Genomic DNA, 20,664 nt, shown 5'->3' with positions numbered 1-20,664 from the left:
CACAGGTGCCCACGTCCAGACAGAGTGAAGTTGGGCCTTCATTTGATGGGAGGAGAGGAATGTAGAGGAAGACATGCCAAGCACATCTTTTAATCGACTTTCATATTCCTTACATTATAAAAGGACAACCAAGAACCCCCAGACCAATAAGAAAAATCAGACACACAAAACAGGCAGATTTAGGAAAATAAAAAGACTGACCCTAGAGCAAACAGAACTCAAGAATAAGAAGAAAACGTATTTAACTTATTTCCAATTAGTACTATCAGGTAGGAAATGAAAAAGAAACGCAATCAGAAAGGAAGACAAATGCTGAGAAAAATCAGCTGAAAATATGAAAGAGATCATTGCAACTTTAATTATGATTGCTGGGTGAGTATAGAGTTAATCTCACCCAGTCTGTTGCAACCTATGCTAGTCTCCAGGGAGACTTGGAACCACCAGTGCAGACAGTTAGCCAAACCAGAATGAAATGCACCAACCAGCAATTAACATCAACCTCTGCTAGGGTCCCAGACAGACCAGGGCAACCAGCACCAACTCACCAGATCATTTATAGAAAATGTTTAGATTGATGGTGTGCACTTGATTGCTTTAGATTTATTTTTATTTATTTATTTATTTTGAACCTGGCTGTGTAGCCTGGCTTTGGCTACATGACCAGGAAGGGTAGAAAAGATGCACTTTCAGATAAGACTGTCGCTCTCATATCATGACAGTTCACAATTTAGTCCAAGCATATCCTGTGTGACAGAGAAAGGATCCCGGGAGTTGGCCCCGGGTGGCCTGGGCCTCTCTGATATTTGCTTGTGTTTCTTTCTGTTGCTGCACTGTATTCTCTCCCTTCATTAAAGCCTTACCCAAGTACACCCTGCAGTCTCCAGAATCCTTTCAATTGTCCATCCCTGTGTCACGGTTGTAATTATTTTTTTAAATTTCAATAGGTGATCCAGAAGACGAAGCTGAAGAAATCTTTCAGACGACAAAGCAAAAGACAAAGGCATGTAAAATAGGGAAGAAAAAGCTAAAGAGCCTAGGAGATCAACCCAGGTCAAACATCCAGTGAACAGGAGTTCCATAAAAGAAGAACAGGAAAAAAAAAAAATGAGATGCAGAGATAATCAAAGAACAAGATTTCCAGCATTAAAGAAGGGGCACATTGAATGGCTAAGTCTCTTCACTAAACACTACAGAATATCAGAACACCAAGAACAAAGAGTAGACCTTAGAAGCTCCCACAAAGGAGAAACTGGCTGGGTTGCCAACAAAAGAAAATGAGCCAGATAGGAATCGGACCTTTCTTCAGTGACATATGAGACAGGAAGACAACAGGGTGCCTGCCACCAAAGAAATAACAACAGAAAGGTGGAAAATATTTAACTTTTTGAGGAATGGGGAAGGCAGAGGCTGAGGGATGATGGCTTTTGCATTTCAGTCTGTATCATTCCACACTATTTCAATTTAAATTTCCACAAAATTAAATAGCTAATGCTTTTTTGTCACCATCACCATAATCACCGTCACCATCATAAACTATACAGAGACAAATATGTGCTTTCTAGAGATGCATTCCCAGGGCTGTTTCTCCAATGCAGAAACATTTTCTCTCTCTTTCTCCTAAACTCTGATTCTATTCCCCTCACCTGAGAGGTGCCATCTGGACTACAGGGAACAGCCACTGGCATAACTCTTGAAGTCAGTGGGCAGTGCCTTGCTCAAGGGGTTCCTGGCTCTCTGTCTTCTTTTGTGTGTATGTGTGTGGTTTTTTTTTTGTTGTTGTTGTTGTTGTTGTTGTTGTTATTTATTATATAGCAAAAAATAAAGTATCAGGGAATATATATACCATGATACATATATATATATTACACATCCTCTTTTTTTTAATGTTTATTTATTTTTGAGTGACAGAGAGAGAGACAGAGTGTGAGCAGGGGAGAGGCAGAGAGAGAGGGAGAAACAGGATCCACTGTGGGATCCAGGCTCTGAGCTGTCAGCACAGAGCCCGATGCAAGGCTTGAACTCACAGAGGGCAAGACCATGACCTGAGCCAAAGTCAGACACTTAACTGACTGAGCCACCCAGGTGTGCCCACACCCTGTTTTTTAAAGAGAAAGTCAATCTTGGGAGAAGTTATTTACCACCAGTTACAAGAGACTTAAGGCTCGATTCTTTCTTAAATTTATTTATTTATTTATTTATTTATTTATTTATTTATTTATTTATTTATTTATTTTGAGAGAGACAGAGACAGTGCGAATGGGGGAGGGGCAGAGAGAGAGAGGAAAAAGAGACAGAATCCCAAGCAGGCTCTGTGCTGGCAGCACAGAGCTCAATGCAGGGCTTGAACTCACAAAACCACCAAGATCATGACCCGAGCTGAAACCAAGAGTTAGACACCCAAGCAACTAAGTCACCCAGGTGCCCTTTAAGGCTCTATTAATCCACTAGCACTTCTTAGGTGTTATTTCCTTTTAAGAGAAAAGAGTGGGTACTGAGCCTCACCCCCTTCTAGTGACACCAAAAGGCAACCAACGACTTGGAGAGTGGATATGGAGAACACCAATGCTCAATCAATAAACTGGCAGGTGAAAAGAAGATGCCATGTTTTCTTTGCCTTTTTCTTTTTTTAATTAAAAAAAATTGTGAATGTTTATTTTATTTTATTGTTGAGAGAGAGACAGAGTGTGTGCAGGGTAGGGGCAGAAAGAGAGGGAGACACAGAGTCTGAGGCAGGCTCCAGGCTCTGAGCCGTCAGCACAGAGCCCGAGGCAGGGCTAGAACTCACTAACCTCGAGATCATGACCTGAGCCAAAGTCTGACACTTAACCGACTGAGCCACCCAGGAGCCCCTGCCTTTTTCTGAGACTGGGTCAAAAATTAGTTTCTAAAAAGGTAGTGTCCCTTTGTGAATAGCTGAAAAGAACTTTCTGTTTTGTTTTTTTTTTAATCAGATGATTCTGATGAGTATATGCTCATTGTGGCTAAGTTGCTTATTAACATGTTAAGTAGGTGTCATTATCATAGTCCTTTCAAATTTTGCTGAGTGTTCCAAATATCTATTTCAAAATCACCATCCATGTTCACTATCAAAGCCATTATCTATAATTTCTCATCATGGACGACAAGCCAACACTTCACTTATAATTAGATAACTTTAGCATTTTCAACTAAAAATTTACTTTCTCATCAATTTCAAATTTTCTACATTTTCTCCAAAAAAGAATGTGCTTGAATCTTAAGAACTTATTTTACAACAATTCAACCTCATGCCTATGTGGTAGATAAGTACGTAATAGGTTCTGGTAGCTGCTGATACAAAAGAAGTCGTTTTTTTTACATTTGCCGGGCCCTGAATACTTGACTTGACACCTCCCTCTCTCCCAAAAATGCCAGTATCCCCAAATCCTGTAGGCTCCTTAAATCACCGTCCACTTCACTATGCTATACCCATTAAGTAAAATATGATGTTTTCGTCAACAGTAGCGGAGATAAAAGCAGGTCATGATAATAAATTGAAACTACAATTCCAAAACATGTTATTCATGTTAGGTCAGGTAAGTTTAAGTGCCTAAATGTAGAAACAGAATTCAGGTACCCTGAACCTAGGCATGGCAGGGATGGTGGACCTAGAAATCAGACCTTTACTAGAAATCACTCCTGGCTGGGCTGCCTGGGTGGCTCAGTCGGTTAAGTGTCCTACTTCGGCTCAAGTGGTGACCTCATGGCTTGTGAGTTCGAGCCCCACATCCCACTCCATGCTGACAGCTCAGAGCCTGGAGCCTGTTTCAGATTCTGTCTCCCTCTGTCTCTGCCCCTTCCCCACCCACACTGTGTGTGTGTGTGTGTGTGTGTGTGTGTGTGTGTGTGTGTCAAAGATAAATAAACATTCAAAAAAAAAAGAAAGAAATCACACCTCGTCTCTCAAAGAAAGGCCCCAGGGCTATCCCAGGTGGGCACATGGGTAGGAACCCCTATGGAGCCTCCAGAAAAGCTAACAGGAGCCATTACACAGACTACCCCAGTGAGAAAGACACATGGGGTTTCTCCAAGGACTGTGAAGGTCTTCCCTTCAATGGGTAGTGTTCTCAGCAGCAGGTGCCTGTGGAGAACAAAGAAGGGTAGGGTGCTGGGGGCTGAGAGGAAGCCCTATCCTAGCTTTTGCTGTGTCTATCAACATCTCTCCTGTTGCTGTCACCCTGACACCAGCTCTGGAAGGGCAAAGTGCCTCAGACATGGTTTGAATTCATCAGCAAATATGGCAACAATACCAAGTAGTCTAGGAAACCATCAAGGGCTTTATTACATTTTCTTTACTCTTCAATAAAACCATAGGATATGGTACTTTTTGACCTTTTCAAGATTCAAATTCCAAATTCCCCAGTAAAAGCCTGACATATGAAGTAAAAAATATTCTCCCTCACATGTTCAAAGTATGTATACTGTATAATGTTCAAAATCCATTTCCTTTTGAACTAGCCTTTAAAACTGAATCAGGGACACAGAAAGGTTCCAGAGGCTTCTTCTTGAGGGGCTGCCAGTCAGGGGGTAGGAGTTGGTGGAACTGGGAGGTGGGAAAGGGTGAAGAAACAGTTTGGCTTGAATGAAAAGGATAGTGATCATATCACTCACTTAATTTGGTGTGCTATTAGAAAACTCAGATTGAGGGGTGCCTGGGTGGCTTAGTCGGTTGAGTGTCCGACTTCGGCTCAGGTCATGATCTCGCGGTCCATGAGTTCGAGCCCCACGTCGGGCTCTGTACTGACAGCTCAGAGCCTGGAGCCTGTTTCAGATTCTGTGTCTCCCTCTCTCTCTGACCCTCCCCTGTTCATGCTCTGTCTCTCTCATCTCAAAAATAAATAAACGCTAAAAAAAATTTTTTTTAACAAGAAAAAAGAAAATTCAGGTTGAAATAGATTGTCCAGGGGGCACCTGGGTGGCTCAGTCGGTTAAGCATGTGACTTTGGCTCAAGTCATGATCTCATGGTTCCCGAGTTTGAGCCCTGCATCAGGCTCTGCGCTGTGCACTGCTCTCTCCCTCTCTCTCTCTCTGCCCCTTCCCCACTTGCATGCTCTCTCTCTCAAAATAAATCAATAAACTTAACTTTAAAGAAAGGAAACGAAATAGATTGTCCAAGATGAAAATAAGAACCACCCAAAGAATGGAGAGGCAGAGGTGAGGAGTGTTGGAAAATGGAATAAAAATCAACTTGAGAACAGATATTTACACAGCCACACACAGCATTATTCACAGTGGCCAAAACACGGAAACAACCCAAGTGTCCACTGAAGGGTGAATGGATAAGTAGAATGTGGTATGTACACACAAGAGAATATTGCTCAACCTTAAAAAGAAAGGAAATTCTGATACATGCTACCCCATGGATAAACCTTGTGGATGTTGAGTAGAATAAGCCAATAGCAAAAAGACAAATATCATATTATTCCACTTACATGAGGCACATGGAACAGCCAAATTCATAGAGACAGAAAGCAGAATAGTGTTTGCCAGAGGCTGGGGGACAAGAGAATGAGGAGTTAGTGTTTCATGAATGTAGAGCTTCAGCTGGGCAGAAGTTCTGGACATGAATGGTGACAACTGTAGACAATGGGAATGTTCTTAACGCCACAGAAAAATACACTTTAAAATGCCTAAGATGGTAAATTTTGTTATGTACATTTTAAAATTTTTAAAAATAAATATTTTTTTAAAAAAAACAACTTGCCCAGGCAAGCCAAAGGAAGAGAAAAAAACAGAAAATGACAATGTGTAATAATAAATTAAGTCAAAAGGAATAAAACTAAATCCACTTATCTTAATAAATGGGAATGCCTTGAATTCCCTCTATCAGATCATAAGGATTTACAGGTTAGATTCAAAATCAAAGTCCAGCTATGTTCTATTGACAAGAGGCACACAGAAAACGAGTTTTAAAAAGAGATCAGCTTCCAATCCAGGCAAGATGGCAGCCTCTATTGAGACAGAGACCTTCCCACCTCTGAGAGCTAGAAGGACTGAACAGGCAGCAACAAAACATTTCATGTTGAGTGCAACTGGGTGGGGAGTCACAGATGTGATGGCCAGGGGCTTAGCTAATGCCTGAGCTGGAAGGAAAGTCAGGAACTCTGGTCCACAAGAGGTAGGGAAAACCAGAACTAAAATCAAAGCATAAAGCTCAAAGAATAAACACTCAATATATTTCTGGCAACCACATGAGGCAGAAACTCTCAAGCAAATAAATTAACAGAAATTGGTCCCAGGATGGTGATATCTGGAGCCTAACAGAAGTTCTGTAAAGCCTCTCTGAAGGAACGAATGCTCATTTTATCAACATTTTTTTTTTTTTTAATTTTTGGGACAGAGAGAGACAGAGCATGAACGGGGGAGGGGCAGAGAGAGAGGGAGACACAGAATCGGAAACAGGCTCCAGGCTCCGAGCCATCAGCCCAGAGCCTGACGCGGGGCTCGAACTCACGGACCGCGAGATCGTGACCTGGCTGAAGTCGGACGCTTAACCGACTGCGCCACCCAGGCGCCCCACGAATGCTCATTTTAGACCACATGAGGTTTCCACAGCAAAAGGCCACTGAAGATGTGCTCAACCCCTCTGCCCCCTACAAAACACTATTACAAAATATACAAGAAACCACATCCCCTGCCCATGAGCAGATAACACACAGAAGTAGTCCACAGGACTTCTGGTAAGGGAAATACCAAAGGACAAGGCATATAAAACCAGTTTTGCTTAAATTTATTGAAGACATAAAAGAGAGGATCAAGACCATAAGAACAAAGTACTATGACAGAAGAAAAGGCAGACTTAGAAAAGAGAAAAATAGAAGGTTTGGAAATAAAAAACATAGTCATTGAGTTCAGAAACTCAAAGGACAGGTTTAAAAGCTGATAATAAACAGCTAAAAGGAGCTCATGAAATGGAAGAAACATGAGGAAGGTATTCAGAATGCAGCACAGAAAGACAGAGTCAGACAAACTGAACAAGAGGAAAACAGACTGGCAAGATAGAAGGAAGTCCAGGATACATATGGAAAGACATGATCAATCCTCAAAAGGCTGAACTTGAGAACAGGATTCATGCTGTAAATCCACATTCACTGAAAGTGCAGACCATCAAGTCAAGAAGATAACTTAAAAAGCAACCCAAGAAAAGGAAGATTTCTTACAAGCCGACTATAAGAACAGAATTTCTACAAAACCAGAGGCTAGAAGACATCCTCAAAATACTGAGGAAAAATAACTGTCAACCTAGAATTTTACAGCCAGATAAACAATCTTTCAAAAGATAGAGTGAAATAGAGAATTTTTTCAGACAAATTAACACTCACAAACTTTCACTGAAAGAATTGCTAAAGATACTTTGACTAAAGAATAAATTAAAGCCCCAAGAAAGTAACAGGATATAAGAAGCAATGGTAAGCCAAAGAAACTGATAAATATGTGTTGACTACAAAAAGGTGTTGACTACAAAAATTACAGGGACAATAAAAGTCTCTAATGTTGTAGTAATTTTTTTTAAGGCAGGAGTGGTGATACGAATATCAGATAAAGTGGAATCCAATACCAAAAGCTCACAACAAAGATGTATACTATGTTATGACAGAAGGTATCATCAATAAATAAGGCATAATCCTAAGAAACTTAACAGAAGTCCATAGGGGAGGGGAAGGAAAAAAAAAAAGAGGTTAGAGTGGGAGAGAGCCAAAGCATAAGAGACTCTTAAAAACCGAGAACAAACTGAGGGTTGATGGGGGGTGGAAGGGAGGGGAGGGTGGGTGATGGGTATTGAGGAGGGCACCTTTTGAGATGAGCACTGGGTGTTGTATGGAAACCAATTTGAGAATGAATTTAATATTAAATAAATAAATAAATAAATAAGGCATAGTCATAAACACATACACACAAAACAACATCAAGGTAAAAATAAATAAATAAAGCAATGCAGGCATCTGGATGGCTCAGTCAGTTGAGCATCTGACTTCAGCTCAGGTCATGATCTTGTGGTTTGTGAGTTCAAGCCCCACACTGGGCTTGCTGCTGTCAGTGAAGATCCTCTTTCTCTCCCTCCCCCTCCACTCCCCCACTCATGTGCATGTGGGCATACACACATGCTCTCTCTCAAAAATAAATAAACATTTTAAATAAATAAATAAATAACAACATAACATAAAGCAAAGTCATAGAAATACAAGAATTAAAAACATAAAACAGGGGATGACTTTGACACACCTGTCAAACAATGTGACAAATCACACAGACAAAAAAAAAGTAAAATATTTAACTTTGAAAAAGTAACAATGTACTGATGATTTTAAAAACTACTAAATAACAAAAAGAAACTTGGCAAGCTGCATTGACTATCATTAAGTAAAACAAGAAATCAGTAACACAACAATGACACCCAACCTCCACCTCTCAAAAAAGACTATCTGCTAATTAAGAAAAATTCTTTTACAGAAACCCAGGATCAAAATAAAAATCAAGACTAAAATTATAAGCTTCTAAAAATGAATATAAGTGGAAGAACACTTTACTGAAATCTGTGAGCCACCTCAGGGGCTCAGTCAGTTAAGCATCCGACTCTTGATTTTGGCTCAGGTCATGATCTCACAGTTTGTGAGATCAAACCCCATGTGGGGTTCTGCACTGACAGTGGAGAGCCTGCTTGGGATTCTCACACACACACTCTCTCTGTCTCTCTCTCTGCCCCTCCCCGACTTGTGCTGTCTCTCTCAAAATAAATAAATAAACATTAAAAAAATTAAAAAAATCTATGTGCTACAAATATACCTATACACAGAATAAAATGGTAAATAATTGCTTTTATTATTTAAACAAGAATAAATATGTCAAATATGCAACTTAAAAATTACAAAACTAAGAAAATAAAACAAAATAGAGGAGGAATGTAATAAGGATAAAAAGTGGAACTTAATGAACTAGAAATGATTATAATAGACAGCAAGTGACAATTTTCAAGTAGAAAAAAATAAATAAAACCAAAAGCCAAAATTTCCTGAGATGACAACTTGAATAGACCAATATGTAAGACAATTAATGGTTATTAATCTAGCACTTAAAATAGGCAATAGGCTTTACAGATGAGCTAACTTTACAAAGAACAGCTCTTTCCCATGCTAATCCACAGACAAATATGGAAAACTCACCAATTTATTTTACAAAGCCAGCACAACTTAACAAAACTTAATAAAGATAGTGTGTGCCAGTGAACATGCATGGACACACAAACTCCAGCCCACCTTTGTATGTAATCATAGAAGCAAACATCTTAATACGTTAGGACATGAATTCCAATACTATGTTAAGAGAATAAGTGATAAGGATTATTTCAGAAATCCAAGGATAATTCAATGTTAAGAAATCTATCAACGTACTTCAGTTTATCGATTACTGAAGGAGAAAAACCAAGGGATTATATAAATACACAACTGAAAATACCTGAAAAATTAACTACCTACGTATGAATTTTAAACTCCTAGTGTGAATGCTAGACTAGAGAGCAGGCAGGAGAAATATTTATAAGGAACACTTTGGGGACATTGGCAAAACTTGAATATGGACTGTTGTGTCACTGTTCGTTTCCTGACTTTTATTAGTGCCCCATGTGTACATTATGCCCTTACAAGGAAAGACTGAAGTATTTAGGGGAAAGGAGGCATGAGGTCTGCAATGTACCTGCAAGTGGTTTAGAAAAAATATGTAGATAGATGCATTACTGATGGATCCATTGGTCAATCAGACGTTTGGGCATCTGCAAGTGATAAAGCTAATGAGGCAAAAAAAAATGTTAATAATTGGTGAATTATTAACATACCCTAGACTAAGGAGTCTTAGGGCTTTTCTTGGAACTTCTCCATAAGTTTGAAATTGTAGCAAAATTTAAGTATTCAAACTTACCTAGTTACTAAGAAATAAAATCAAACATCAGCTTAAAGCAATGAAATGAAAGCCATTCCAGCTAAAATGAAAAACAAGACATCGGTGTTTCCTTTCAAACTATCCTTTGAAATTATTGAGGTTTCAATCAATGCAATAACTAAAAGAAATAAGCAGTAGAAAACAAATATTGAAATATGAAAAATACTGGAAATGAAAAAATAAAATTATTTATAGGTGACATGAATGTAGGTATAGAAAGCCCAAAGTTACTTAAAAATAGAATAAGTAATGGGACACCTGGGTGGCTCAGTTGGTTAAGAGTCTGACTTCAGCTCAGGTCATGATCTCACAGTTCATGAGTTCGAGCCCTGCGTCGGGTTCTGTGTTGACGGCTAAGAGCCTGGAGCCTGCTGGGATTCTGTGTCTCCCTCTCTCTCTGCCCATTCCTGCTCACACTCTGTCTCTCTCAAAAATAAACATTAAAAAAAATTTTATTAATAGAATAGGTAAAGGGCGCCTGGCTACCTCAGTTGGTTGAGCATCCAACTCTTAATTTCAGCTCAGGTCCTATTCTACGGTTGTGGGATCAAGCCCCACATTGGGCTCCTTGCTGAGTGAGCACGGAGCCTGCTTGGGATTCTCTCTCTCCCTCTCCCTCTGCCCCTCTCCTTGCTCATGCTCTGTCTCTTTAAAAAAAGGGGGCATCTGGGGGGTTCAGTTGGTTAAGCATCCGGCTCTTGATTTCAGCTCAAGTCATGATCTCATGGTTCATGGGTTCACACCCCTGCTTGGGATTCTCTCTCTGCCCCTCCCCTACTTGTGCTCATGCACACGTATGTGCACCCTCTCTCTACAAATAAATAAACTTAAAAACAATGAGTTTAAGAAAATAAGTAAATAAAATAAACAGAATAAGAAAATTTCTAAATAAAAGAAATAAACCATTTCTCTATAAAGGAGCAATAAGTATTGTCAAAATGTTCATCAGGAGAATAAAAATATGAAAATGGCATTATCTTGTATCATGAATAAGCAAGAATAGATGAACTGCACCTTGTCTGTCCACTTGCCCTCTCTGTATTTGAAATTGCCTGGTGTATCTTGTCCAGTTTTTGTTTTTTTTTTACTTTTAGCCTTTCCAGCTTTTTTTTTTAGGTCTATCTCTGGATCTTGCTTTGTTACTCACCTGAAAAGGTTTTTTAACTAGGTTAATTAAGCCCATTTACATATATTAATACAGTCTATATATTTGGCATCAGCTTTGGCAGATTTTTTTTAACCTTACATTTAAAACACCTACACGCATACACAAAGTCTTTAGGCATGTGGGCTTGCAGTTTCTGCTTGCTTTCTCTATCTCTCTCTGCATTTCTTTAGGTATGCAAGAAGGATGTGGGTTCTAGTTACTACTTGTATATTAGTACCTTGTATAACCCCCTCGGTAACCTCTTCTTTTAGATATTATGACCTCACGGCTACAAGCAATAATGCAAGTAGCCAGGAGATGCTTCTTCCTCCCTCACTCTTCTCAAACCATCAGCTTGAGTCTCTAGTATTAATTTGGTGCTAATCTTTATAGTCTTAAATAAATTTAACTTTCTCCTACTTGCTTCGTCGGCCTCAAGAGACATTTTCTACTCCTAGTTAATTTAGCTAATGTGACAAGGAGTATATGCTACTTTCTCTTTACTTTCCCCTCATCTCCTACCATTTATTTTTTTAACTGCACAATTCTATATAATCAAAGCATGTAACACTTATGCATTGATTTGCTCCCCTATTGTCATGTTTTAGGGTTTTTTTTTATTTAAATTTATTTATTAATTTTTGAGAGACACAAAGACAGTGTGAGCAGGGGAGGGGCAGAGAGAGAGGGAGAGAGAGAGAATCCCAAGCAGGCTCTGCACTGTCAGCACAGAGCCAGAAGCAGGGCTAGAACTCATAAAACTGTGAGATCGTGACCTGAGCAGAAACTGAGAGTCAGACACTTAACCGACTAAGCCACCCAGGTGCCCTGTCATGTTTTAGTTCTCCAGTTAAATATAGTCAACGTTCATCCCTTTGATTTATGAAAATCTTTGACAGTCATCATATCGTTTTCTGAAGCTCATTATTTAGTAAACTCCTCCTGGGTTCAATATTACCAGTTATTGCAAATGGAAAACTGTGTGTCTGTGGACTTTTAAAAAGGACACTTATCTGAATATAGGATGTTTGGTTCAAGTAGTAAGTATATTAAAAACACTGAGATTCTCATTCCAGGTGAGTCAGCAAGCACACATTACCCTGTGTCTCCCACTGATTACACCTGTAAGACCTAACAGAATGCATAGAATAAACAGCTTGAAAACTCTGAAAAATAAAGTACCAGGTGGACTAGGGAAGAACAATACAATTCAAAGTACCACCAAATTGGCAGTACTTTATCATTTTTCCCTCTTCAGTACCCCCTAGCCAAAGCTCAGCACAGCCTGAAACCCAAAATTGAACACTCATGCAACCAAAGAGCCTGGAAGCCCTCTAGTTCTGGCTCAAGGATTTGGAAATATGCCTCCCAATGCCATAAAAGAGTAAGGCAATAGCCATTGTCTTCTCTTTTGGATTTCTCTTTCTTCTTTCTCTCACACCCCCGCCCCCACACAATACCATAACAGCAGCAAGAACAGGCAAGGCACAGAAGAATCTTCCTCTCTGAGTGTGGGAGCTTGGTCCCAGGAAGACAGGGAAAAGCCTTGTTGCTGATTCTCTATCTGTCCTCCTACTGTATGTCCCCTAGCCAAATGCAGGCACAGGAATTATGCAGCAAAGCAAGGTAAAGCCCTAGCTTCCTTGGAGGACTGGATAAGGAAAGCCCCAGGAACATAGAAGACACCCATATCACAGAGGAAGGAGCCAGGGAAAGAGATCCCTGAAGTTTGTTTATGAACTCATGGGCTCATCTGCAAGGTATGCATGTGTACATACTACCTTAAATAGAAAACACAAACTTTGGGAACAGATCTACAGGACAGATCACCATCTAATTGCCAGATTGGCCACTGAGTGGCACATGTGCAGGACAGATCTGAATAGGACTGCAGAGATTTTGAAAAATGAACTGACGTTAGAACCACAACCCACAGTAAGCTGGTCACAACCTGTGGTCTAAACTCAGGAGGAAAGAGAGCCTGCTAAAAACAAAACCATCAACAGTCTCCTTAGGGTTCAAACAATATCCAGAGACTCACAACATAATATTCAATATGTCCGGGACACAATCCAAAATTATTCAGCATGCACAGATTCAGGAAAAATGTCAACTTCCATGGGAAAACAATGATAGATTTTGGAATTCTCAAACAAAAAGACTTTAAAGCAACAATAATAAAAATGCTCCAATGAGTAAGGGTCACTATTTTGGAAATGAATGAAAACTACACAAAAGTAAGGGGGAAAAAATAGGAGATATGAAGAAGAACCAAAGGGATATTTCTTAAGTGAAAAGATAATAAGTAAAATAAAAACTCACTGGATGAGTTTAATGGCAGAATGGAAATGACAGGAGAAAATGTCTGTCACCTTCTTGGCAATGACAATTTATATCACCATGGATTTCTATCAGAAAACATGGAGGACAGCAGGAATAGGGATTTTTTTTAAGGGATTAGGATATTTTTATTATTATTATTTTTGGAATTAGGATGTTTTTAAACCCTAAAAGGAAAGAATTGCCAACCCAGAATTCTATACCTAGTGAAAATGCCCTTCAGGAACAGAAATGAAATAAAGGCATCCTAAAGTAAAGAATAAGTGGACCAGATATTTTAAAGTTCACATGGAATAACAGCTAAGGCACTTTTGAAAAAGCAAAGAGTGGGGAGGCTCATGGTTTACCAGAGAGTGAAACATGTGGTTACTATAATCAAAATAATGATGCTGCATTGACTTTGTAATAGACAATTTAAAAAGTAAAACTGAATAGAGCCCCAAAACAGAACCACATAGGATATTTGTCTAAAAGCAAATAAACTTATGCCCTTTTTTTCATACCATATGCAAAAGCAATTCTGGATGAGTTAAAATCTGAAAACATCAGAAGGAAGTTGAAAAGAAGTATCTGTGTGGCCTCTGTAATGACGACCCGTTTAACTCAGAGAAAAGAACCCTGAAACTGTAAAAGAGAAAACAAACGAAACTGACTACATAAAAAGTCCTTAAATTTTCTATAGGGCAAAAGATGCCAAAAATTAAGCCAAATGAGAAGTGAAGATATTGCAAGAAAATACTTGCATATAATAAAGGAACCATGGAAATGCAGATCAAATGAAAACAGGAAATGTCTTTTTTCTCCCATAGGGTAAATACAAATCCTGTACTTGTAACATCCTGTGCTGGGGAGAGGGTGGCAAAGGGCACACTTATAAAATGCTCCTGTGGTTAGGAATGACTACAATCTTCTGTGGAAGTTAATCTGGCAACGCCCAACAAAATTCTAAATTTGAATACCCTGTGGCAATTCCACTTTGGGGAATTTGCATTCAAAAACAAGGATTGGCCCCTAAGGTTAGATAAGCAGCAATGTGTGTAGAGACGGAGAACTGCTACAACCAGAATATCTCCAACAGGAGGAGAATGGAATAAATTATGATAATTCATACTATGGACTCTAATACAGTCATTACAAATAATGGGGATAATGATAATAATGGGTTATGGCTAAGGATATTTAGTATATACTAGACTTAAAAAGTCACAGAGTAAGGTGTACAGTACAATCCTTTTGTAAATGTTTTCAAAAGAAAAGAAACATATTCCACACATATACATAAATTTTCACACTTTTGTGATTGTAAAGAAAAGCATGGAACATTACCCAACACTGGTAATACAGGTTACCTCTGGGTATAGAATTGGGATAGAAGGAGGCACTGCTCTCATTTTTTCTTTGTTTCAGTTACCGCAACAAGTATATACTGCCTTTGGGCTATGAAAAAATCCAACAGTGTTGCTTTTACAGAAAAAAAAAAATATACATACACACATACATACACAGTTACACAGTCGGCTCCCAATGACTATGTCTTTATCAACTATGTAACTGGTAATGTGGATAATTCACATTGTGAATTTGTCTCCGATGTCCTGGGCCTTACGAAATTTTCAAAGAAACATAATGAAGCTTCCCTGCTAAAGGGTAACTACTCAAGACCTAGCTCTGTGAGTCTTAGAAACTCTTCTTATAGATCATCAGCTCTCAAAATGGGCTGGACCTTCATCTATGAGGGAGACAGTCCACCCCCCAACTCCCCGCTGAGTAGCAAGGACCCAGGGCAGGAATGCCATTTGAAGGTGGTCTGCAGGTGATTGATATACCAACTGCCCCGCTGCCTCTCTCCACCTTTGCCAAGGTACTCCCTAAACCTTACATATCCATCCCGAATGTGATGCCCCGCCAAATTTTTCTTGAATCTTCACCTTTCCATGCATGTTTTGTGTTTTTCCTAAGAAACAGTTGTGACCTCCTTGAGGCCTTTACCTTTGACTCTTTACTACTGTACTTTTTTTATTCCATCCCCTCTGCCTCTGCCTGGGGTAGGGGGGGTGAGGTGCACAGTTTAAGTCTAAGGGCTGGAAGCGTGGCCTCTAACTTCAAAGCAACTAAGTTCAAACCCAACAGTGGCCACTTCTTAGCTGGGTAACCTTAAGCAGGTGTGATGGTTAATTTTATGTGTCCACATGACTGGGCTAGAGGATGCCCAGATAGCTGGTAAAAGGTTTCTGTGAGTGTGTGGGAGAGATTAGCATTTGCATCAGTCGACTGACTAATGGCCCTCACCAAGATGGGCAGGCATCATCCTATTCCTTGAGGGCCTGCAGAGAACAAAAAAGACAGAGGATGGGTGATTTCACATTCTCTGACTCAGCTGGGACATCCGTCTTCTCCTGCCCTTAGATACCAGCACTCCTGGTTCTCAGATGTTCAGACTTGCACCAGGAATTAAACCACTGACCGCTGGTTGTTGGCCCTTTGGACCCAGAGTGAATTATACCACCGGCTTTCCTGATGGCAAGATCACGGGCTTTCTAGGCTTCCATGTCAGCCAATTCAATTGAATGAAGGAGAAGCTATTGGTTCTTTCTCTGCAGAACCTCGACTAATAAATACAGCAAGTGATTTAATCGCCCTTCATTTCAGTGTGCTCAGCAGAGGCTGCCAAGACTTCTTAGGGCTCAGGCCCAGCATTGAGACTGCCTCTGTTATCAGGATTCTACTGGCTAAGCAAGTCAGAAGCCGGGTCCAAATTCAAGTGGAGGGAACTGCACAAGAGCGTGAGCACCGAGGGCCACAGACGAAATGTGCTATCACACCATATAAGACACTCAGCTTTAAGTCTGGCATGCAGTACGGGCTCAAAAAATGTGAGCTCTTTTTCTGATGCATTACTTTTTCTTAAATAGAGGCAACTCATTTTTACAGTGAGTCTTCATTACGTGCAAAGCATAGAGAAGGCCTAGAAATCTAGAGATTTCTAGAGCCCTCATATTTCATTACAGAAGATGCAGAGGAACCAGAGTGTGGCCCTAACCCCACAATCTGATTTCAGTATAAAGTCAGATACCCCAGTCACTGTTCTTAAATGAAAAATACCCTTTCAGGGAAGTTTCCAGGTCTCAGGGGATAGGCATACATAAGGTAAGGGGCCAATGTTAACCACTCACAGCCATGCTAACATGCAAACCTGTCCCAGCATAACTAGAATCAACCACCACTTCTACAAAGGACAGAAGCAATACGTGAAAAATGGAATACACTGTATTAAAAGAATTTCAATGGTGCTTGCAGCAGATTAAGTTTGAAGAAAGAAAACAAGGCAATGAGAAAGTGGATGTGAGGGGGTAGGGTAGGAGACAGATGGAGGGTGGAGGTTACTTTAAAATCTCAAAAATGTAGGCAGAGTTTGTTGTGTTCATTGTTGTCCCCAGAACCCAGAGAAATGCCTGCACGTAGACACAATTGCAGAACCACTCTGAATTATGGGAAGTTAAAATGAATAGGTTGTAGTCGTTGAAAGGAATAACACCGGAAATGCAAAGTGAATTATTGTTTTACATACTTACTTGCCTCTGTAGACTAAACTGGAGTATGAATTTTTCACATGAATAGTTTTACCACCGTGTCCAGGTAATGTTTTCCCCTTTGGCTTTATTCTTAAAAGGCAGCTGTTTTTCATTGCCCTTTGGGAGTACCAAAATCATAGCTAAGGCTAAGTGGGAGAAAGGGAGGCTCAGGGAGGAGCCAGGAAGTGAAGCTAATTTACCAGTCTGCCACCTGTAGGCTGGTTGCAGCAGACATAAACATCAGTGCCCACAAAACAGACGACATGAAAATAATGCATATTAAATAATGCTAAAAACTGAGCAACAGATGTGTGAAAACTATATATAGTGGTCCGTTTGAATCATGGCTCCCCGGTTCCTGCCTCCAACCTCCTCTCTCTGATTTAAACACTCTGAGCTGTGGCCACACATACTGTTGTTCCTAATCAGCTCTCCAAGACTCAACCGTGGTCTGAAATAAGCTTTGAAAATTAATACCCCCATTAGGATGAAGGACCACACCTGTATCGATCAGGGTGTCTCACAGTCAGTTTTACTCAGATCCCATTTTAAAAACCATGCGTGAACTTGGGAGAACAGAGGCCATTACAAAAGAGCAACAACACGAAAAAAGCAAAGCTGGGTAGAATTGTTAAATTTCAACATTCAAGAACAAACAGTAAACGTTCATTACAAAGGCTTAGTTTGGATTTCTGGAGATGGAATTAAAACATACTGAGTTTGCAGCTTAAGCCTATAAAATGTACTCCAGCACCATAAACCAAATGTAGTTACAGATGTCAAGAGTTCTCAGAACAAGTGCTTCTCTTCACAAATGCCCTGCGTGTATTTCTTCCATTTCCGTAAGTCCATTTTTTACTAACGTAAGGAAAACACAACTTTCATCAAAAGGCTATAAAATGCCCCCTCCCCCAATTAACTCTTGGGGACGGACAATCACTTCCTTAAAATACAGCTCTCCTGGTGGCTTTCTCCTGTGGAGGATTCTTAGTCACTGGCTTCTCTAATTTGGGGGTCAAGAGCCTGAAAATCGGGCACCGTGGAGGTCTGAAGCTCAGAAAACACGCCCCCGGACTCCGGGTTCGGGTCGCCTGCACAGTTCCGCCGCCCCCAGAGCACTGCGTTCCAGACGCACGCGGGAAACGCGAAATCCCCAATGCCAAGTCTTTGAATGGCCGCAGGGGGACCAGCCGTTCTTCGCGCCGGGACTGACCAGCACCCGGACGGGACGCTCCCAGCGCGCCGCACCCCACCCCCCGCCCCGCCCCAGGCCCCAGCTCCGGCCGCCGCGAAGGCGAGACGCGCGCAGAGTCGCAGCCCCGCACCCGGTTCGGACCCCGCCTCCCCGCTTCTGTCAGGGCCTCTTGGCTGCTGGGTCCAGCACCGAGTTCGGCCGGGGCGCGTCGCGAGTCGCGGGTCCCCAGAGCGCAGAGTCACCGAGGGCCCAGTGGAGACCCCGCGGCCGGTTGCGCGCGCGCTGCCCACCCTCACCCGGAGGAGGGCGGGCGCACGGCTTCGGTTTCCTCCAAGAAAAGTAACTCGGGGATCAGCGCTCCAGGAAAGGGAAAGCGATGCTCCGAGAGCGGTAAGGTCCCCGGAGTTATTCAGCCCGGAGTTTTCTGAACTGCACCCCGCGCTGCAGCAGCTCGGCCCCGGGTGTTCGCGCCCCGAACTTGGTGCCCTCGGTGCCGTCCCAGGCGGGCCACAGCCTCGGGGCCCGGAGCACACCTCCCCTGCCCGGCCGAAGACACTCACCGAGAAGCCAGCCCAGAAGGGACAGGAGTGGCGGACGCGGGCCGAGGTGGTGAGCGCCAGCGCGGCGAAGCTCACCGCCACGATGAGGCATCCGAGCGCCATCTGCGTGGCCCCGAGCGCCAGCACGATGCGGGAGCGGCCCGGGCACTCGCGCAGGCGGGACAGGCTGCGGGGCAGCGCGGCGGGGCGCGGCGCGCGGGGACCGCCGGCCCGAGGCATCGCGCCGGGCGCCCGCACGCCTCGCCCCGCTCCCGCCCGGCCTCGGCGCGCGCCGCCGCCGCCGCCGCCTCTCCTCACAGAGGGTCCGAGGCAAGTTGCGCCGGGCGAGGGGACGGCCTTCCCGCGGGCCGCGGGGGCTGCGGCGGCCGCGCTCCGGGAGCGGGCCGGGCCGGGCGGGGAGCCGGGCGCCCGCTGCCCCTGCCCGTGCCCGCGCCCATGCCGCCGCCGCCGCTCCGCAGGGCCGCCCGCCCGCCGGCCGCGCCGCGCTGCGCCCTCTCCCGCCCGCCCCGCGCGTTCTCTCGCCCGAGCGCGGGCGCGAGCCGCCGCCGCTGCCGCGAGGCGGGGGCGAGCCTCCGCCGTCCCCGGGCGCGAGCCCCGCCGCCGCGCGCCTGGCCGGGACGGGGGGCCGGAGCGCGAGCCGGCAGCGGGTGGGCGCAGGTGCGGTCCCCGCGGCCGGGCCTCGGCGCTCTCGCCTCCCGCGCGGGACGGGAGTGAGGACCGCAGGCGCGTCAAGGTCGAGGGCAGCAGCCTCCGCGACCGAACCCTGAGTCCGCGGGAGCCGGGCCCCGAGGGCCGGCCGGAGCCGCAGGGACCGAGCCGCGGGCCGAGCCCGGGGCCAGCCCGAGACCCGGGCTTTCCGCGGCGGCGGGGGCGGGGGGTGCAGGGGGAGACCGCGCGGCCAGTCGGGGAGAAGAGAGGAGGTGAATTCCGAGCGCGCTGCCCCAGGTGTGGCGCGCAGCAGCGCCTACCAAATGCGGAATTCCAAGATCCAAGATGCCGCTTTTCTGCAGTTCCGCAATTTCCCAAGCCATCGTCTGAGAACTGGGCCCGGGAGGACTCGGCATTTAAAACATTCCCAGTTCACAAACGGACGTCTCTTACCCACCTTTAGTTTGCAGGGCTCTTGATGCAAATGAAAAGTTTGGGCTTAAAACAAATTGCACAAAACGAATTTAAATGAACAACGTCATTAAGGGCCTATTAAATCGTCCCTACTCCCTTTAGCCAGTATAAGGTTTTAAATTGATTATCAGCTTCTTTGAGATGCCAAGAAAACTTGGAAGTTCTGATTGTCATAATTCGCTTTGTGGCCCTGTTGATGTGACAACTTTAAGACCGCTGGTGTTGAAAAGGATGTGTTCACGTATTAAGAGACCCAGGAGTGTTAAGAAGTCTGAAGGAATCAAGCCAGAAAGGCAAAGTTCATAGTAATAAAGGGCAATGGGAGGTCATTCCCCAGGCCATTTTTTCACAATTGTACTGTGGAACTGAAGGAGTCGCCTGCTGGGCCCGAAACACTGGAGAGTCTAGCCCGGAACATCTCAGTTGCTGGTGCTTGAAATTTCACCGTTAGAGATATTGATTCCTTTGGGGCTTGACGAGGCTCTATTAAAATGCAAATTCCTCTTGAAGGGGCAATAGCTCAAGCCTTTATCAGCCAACACCTTAGCAGGAATGGGATTTATTTTCCAATTTAAAGGGATGGCCAAGGGATGAACTGGGGGTGGGGAATTCCACAGATAAAGTGGCTGACCTCAAAATGCTGGCCTGTGGCCAAACACTGCCTTTTCCTCCAGTTTTTATCTATAACATGGCTGAGCCTCAGGCTGGCGTCATTTAGAGCACTGGAGTACAAATTCAAATTTCCTGGAGACATTCTCTATCTAGAAATTCTCAGG

General features: G+C 43.2%; 1 protein-coding gene across 4 annotated transcripts in view; it reads right to left on the bottom strand.

Annotated features, from left to right (window-relative positions):
- The window catches only part of ENTREP2 (endosomal transmembrane epsin interactor 2), a 463,593-nt gene extending 444,305 nt beyond the window's left edge, over positions 1–19,288 (bottom strand). For 2 of the 4 annotated variants that reach the window (XM_058736804.1, XM_058736807.1), the window contains exon 1: positions 18,767–19,288. In XM_058736804.1, the coding sequence (XP_058592787.1) occupies positions 18,767–18,985 (219 nt within the window). In that variant the 5' untranslated portion in view covers positions 18,986–19,288. The remainder of the gene's footprint in view (positions 1–18,766) is intronic. The other 2 variants (XM_058736805.1, XM_058736806.1) reach the window with 1 other exon arrangement.
- Positions 19,289–20,664: the final 1,376 nt, after the last annotated feature.

This window comes from Neofelis nebulosa, chromosome 7, assembly GCF_028018385.1.
Source record: "Neofelis nebulosa isolate mNeoNeb1 chromosome 7, mNeoNeb1.pri, whole genome shotgun sequence".
NCBI classification, from domain to species: domain Eukaryota; kingdom Metazoa; phylum Chordata; class Mammalia; order Carnivora; family Felidae; genus Neofelis; species Neofelis nebulosa.
This window is presented reverse-complemented; position numbering and strand designations above follow the sequence as displayed.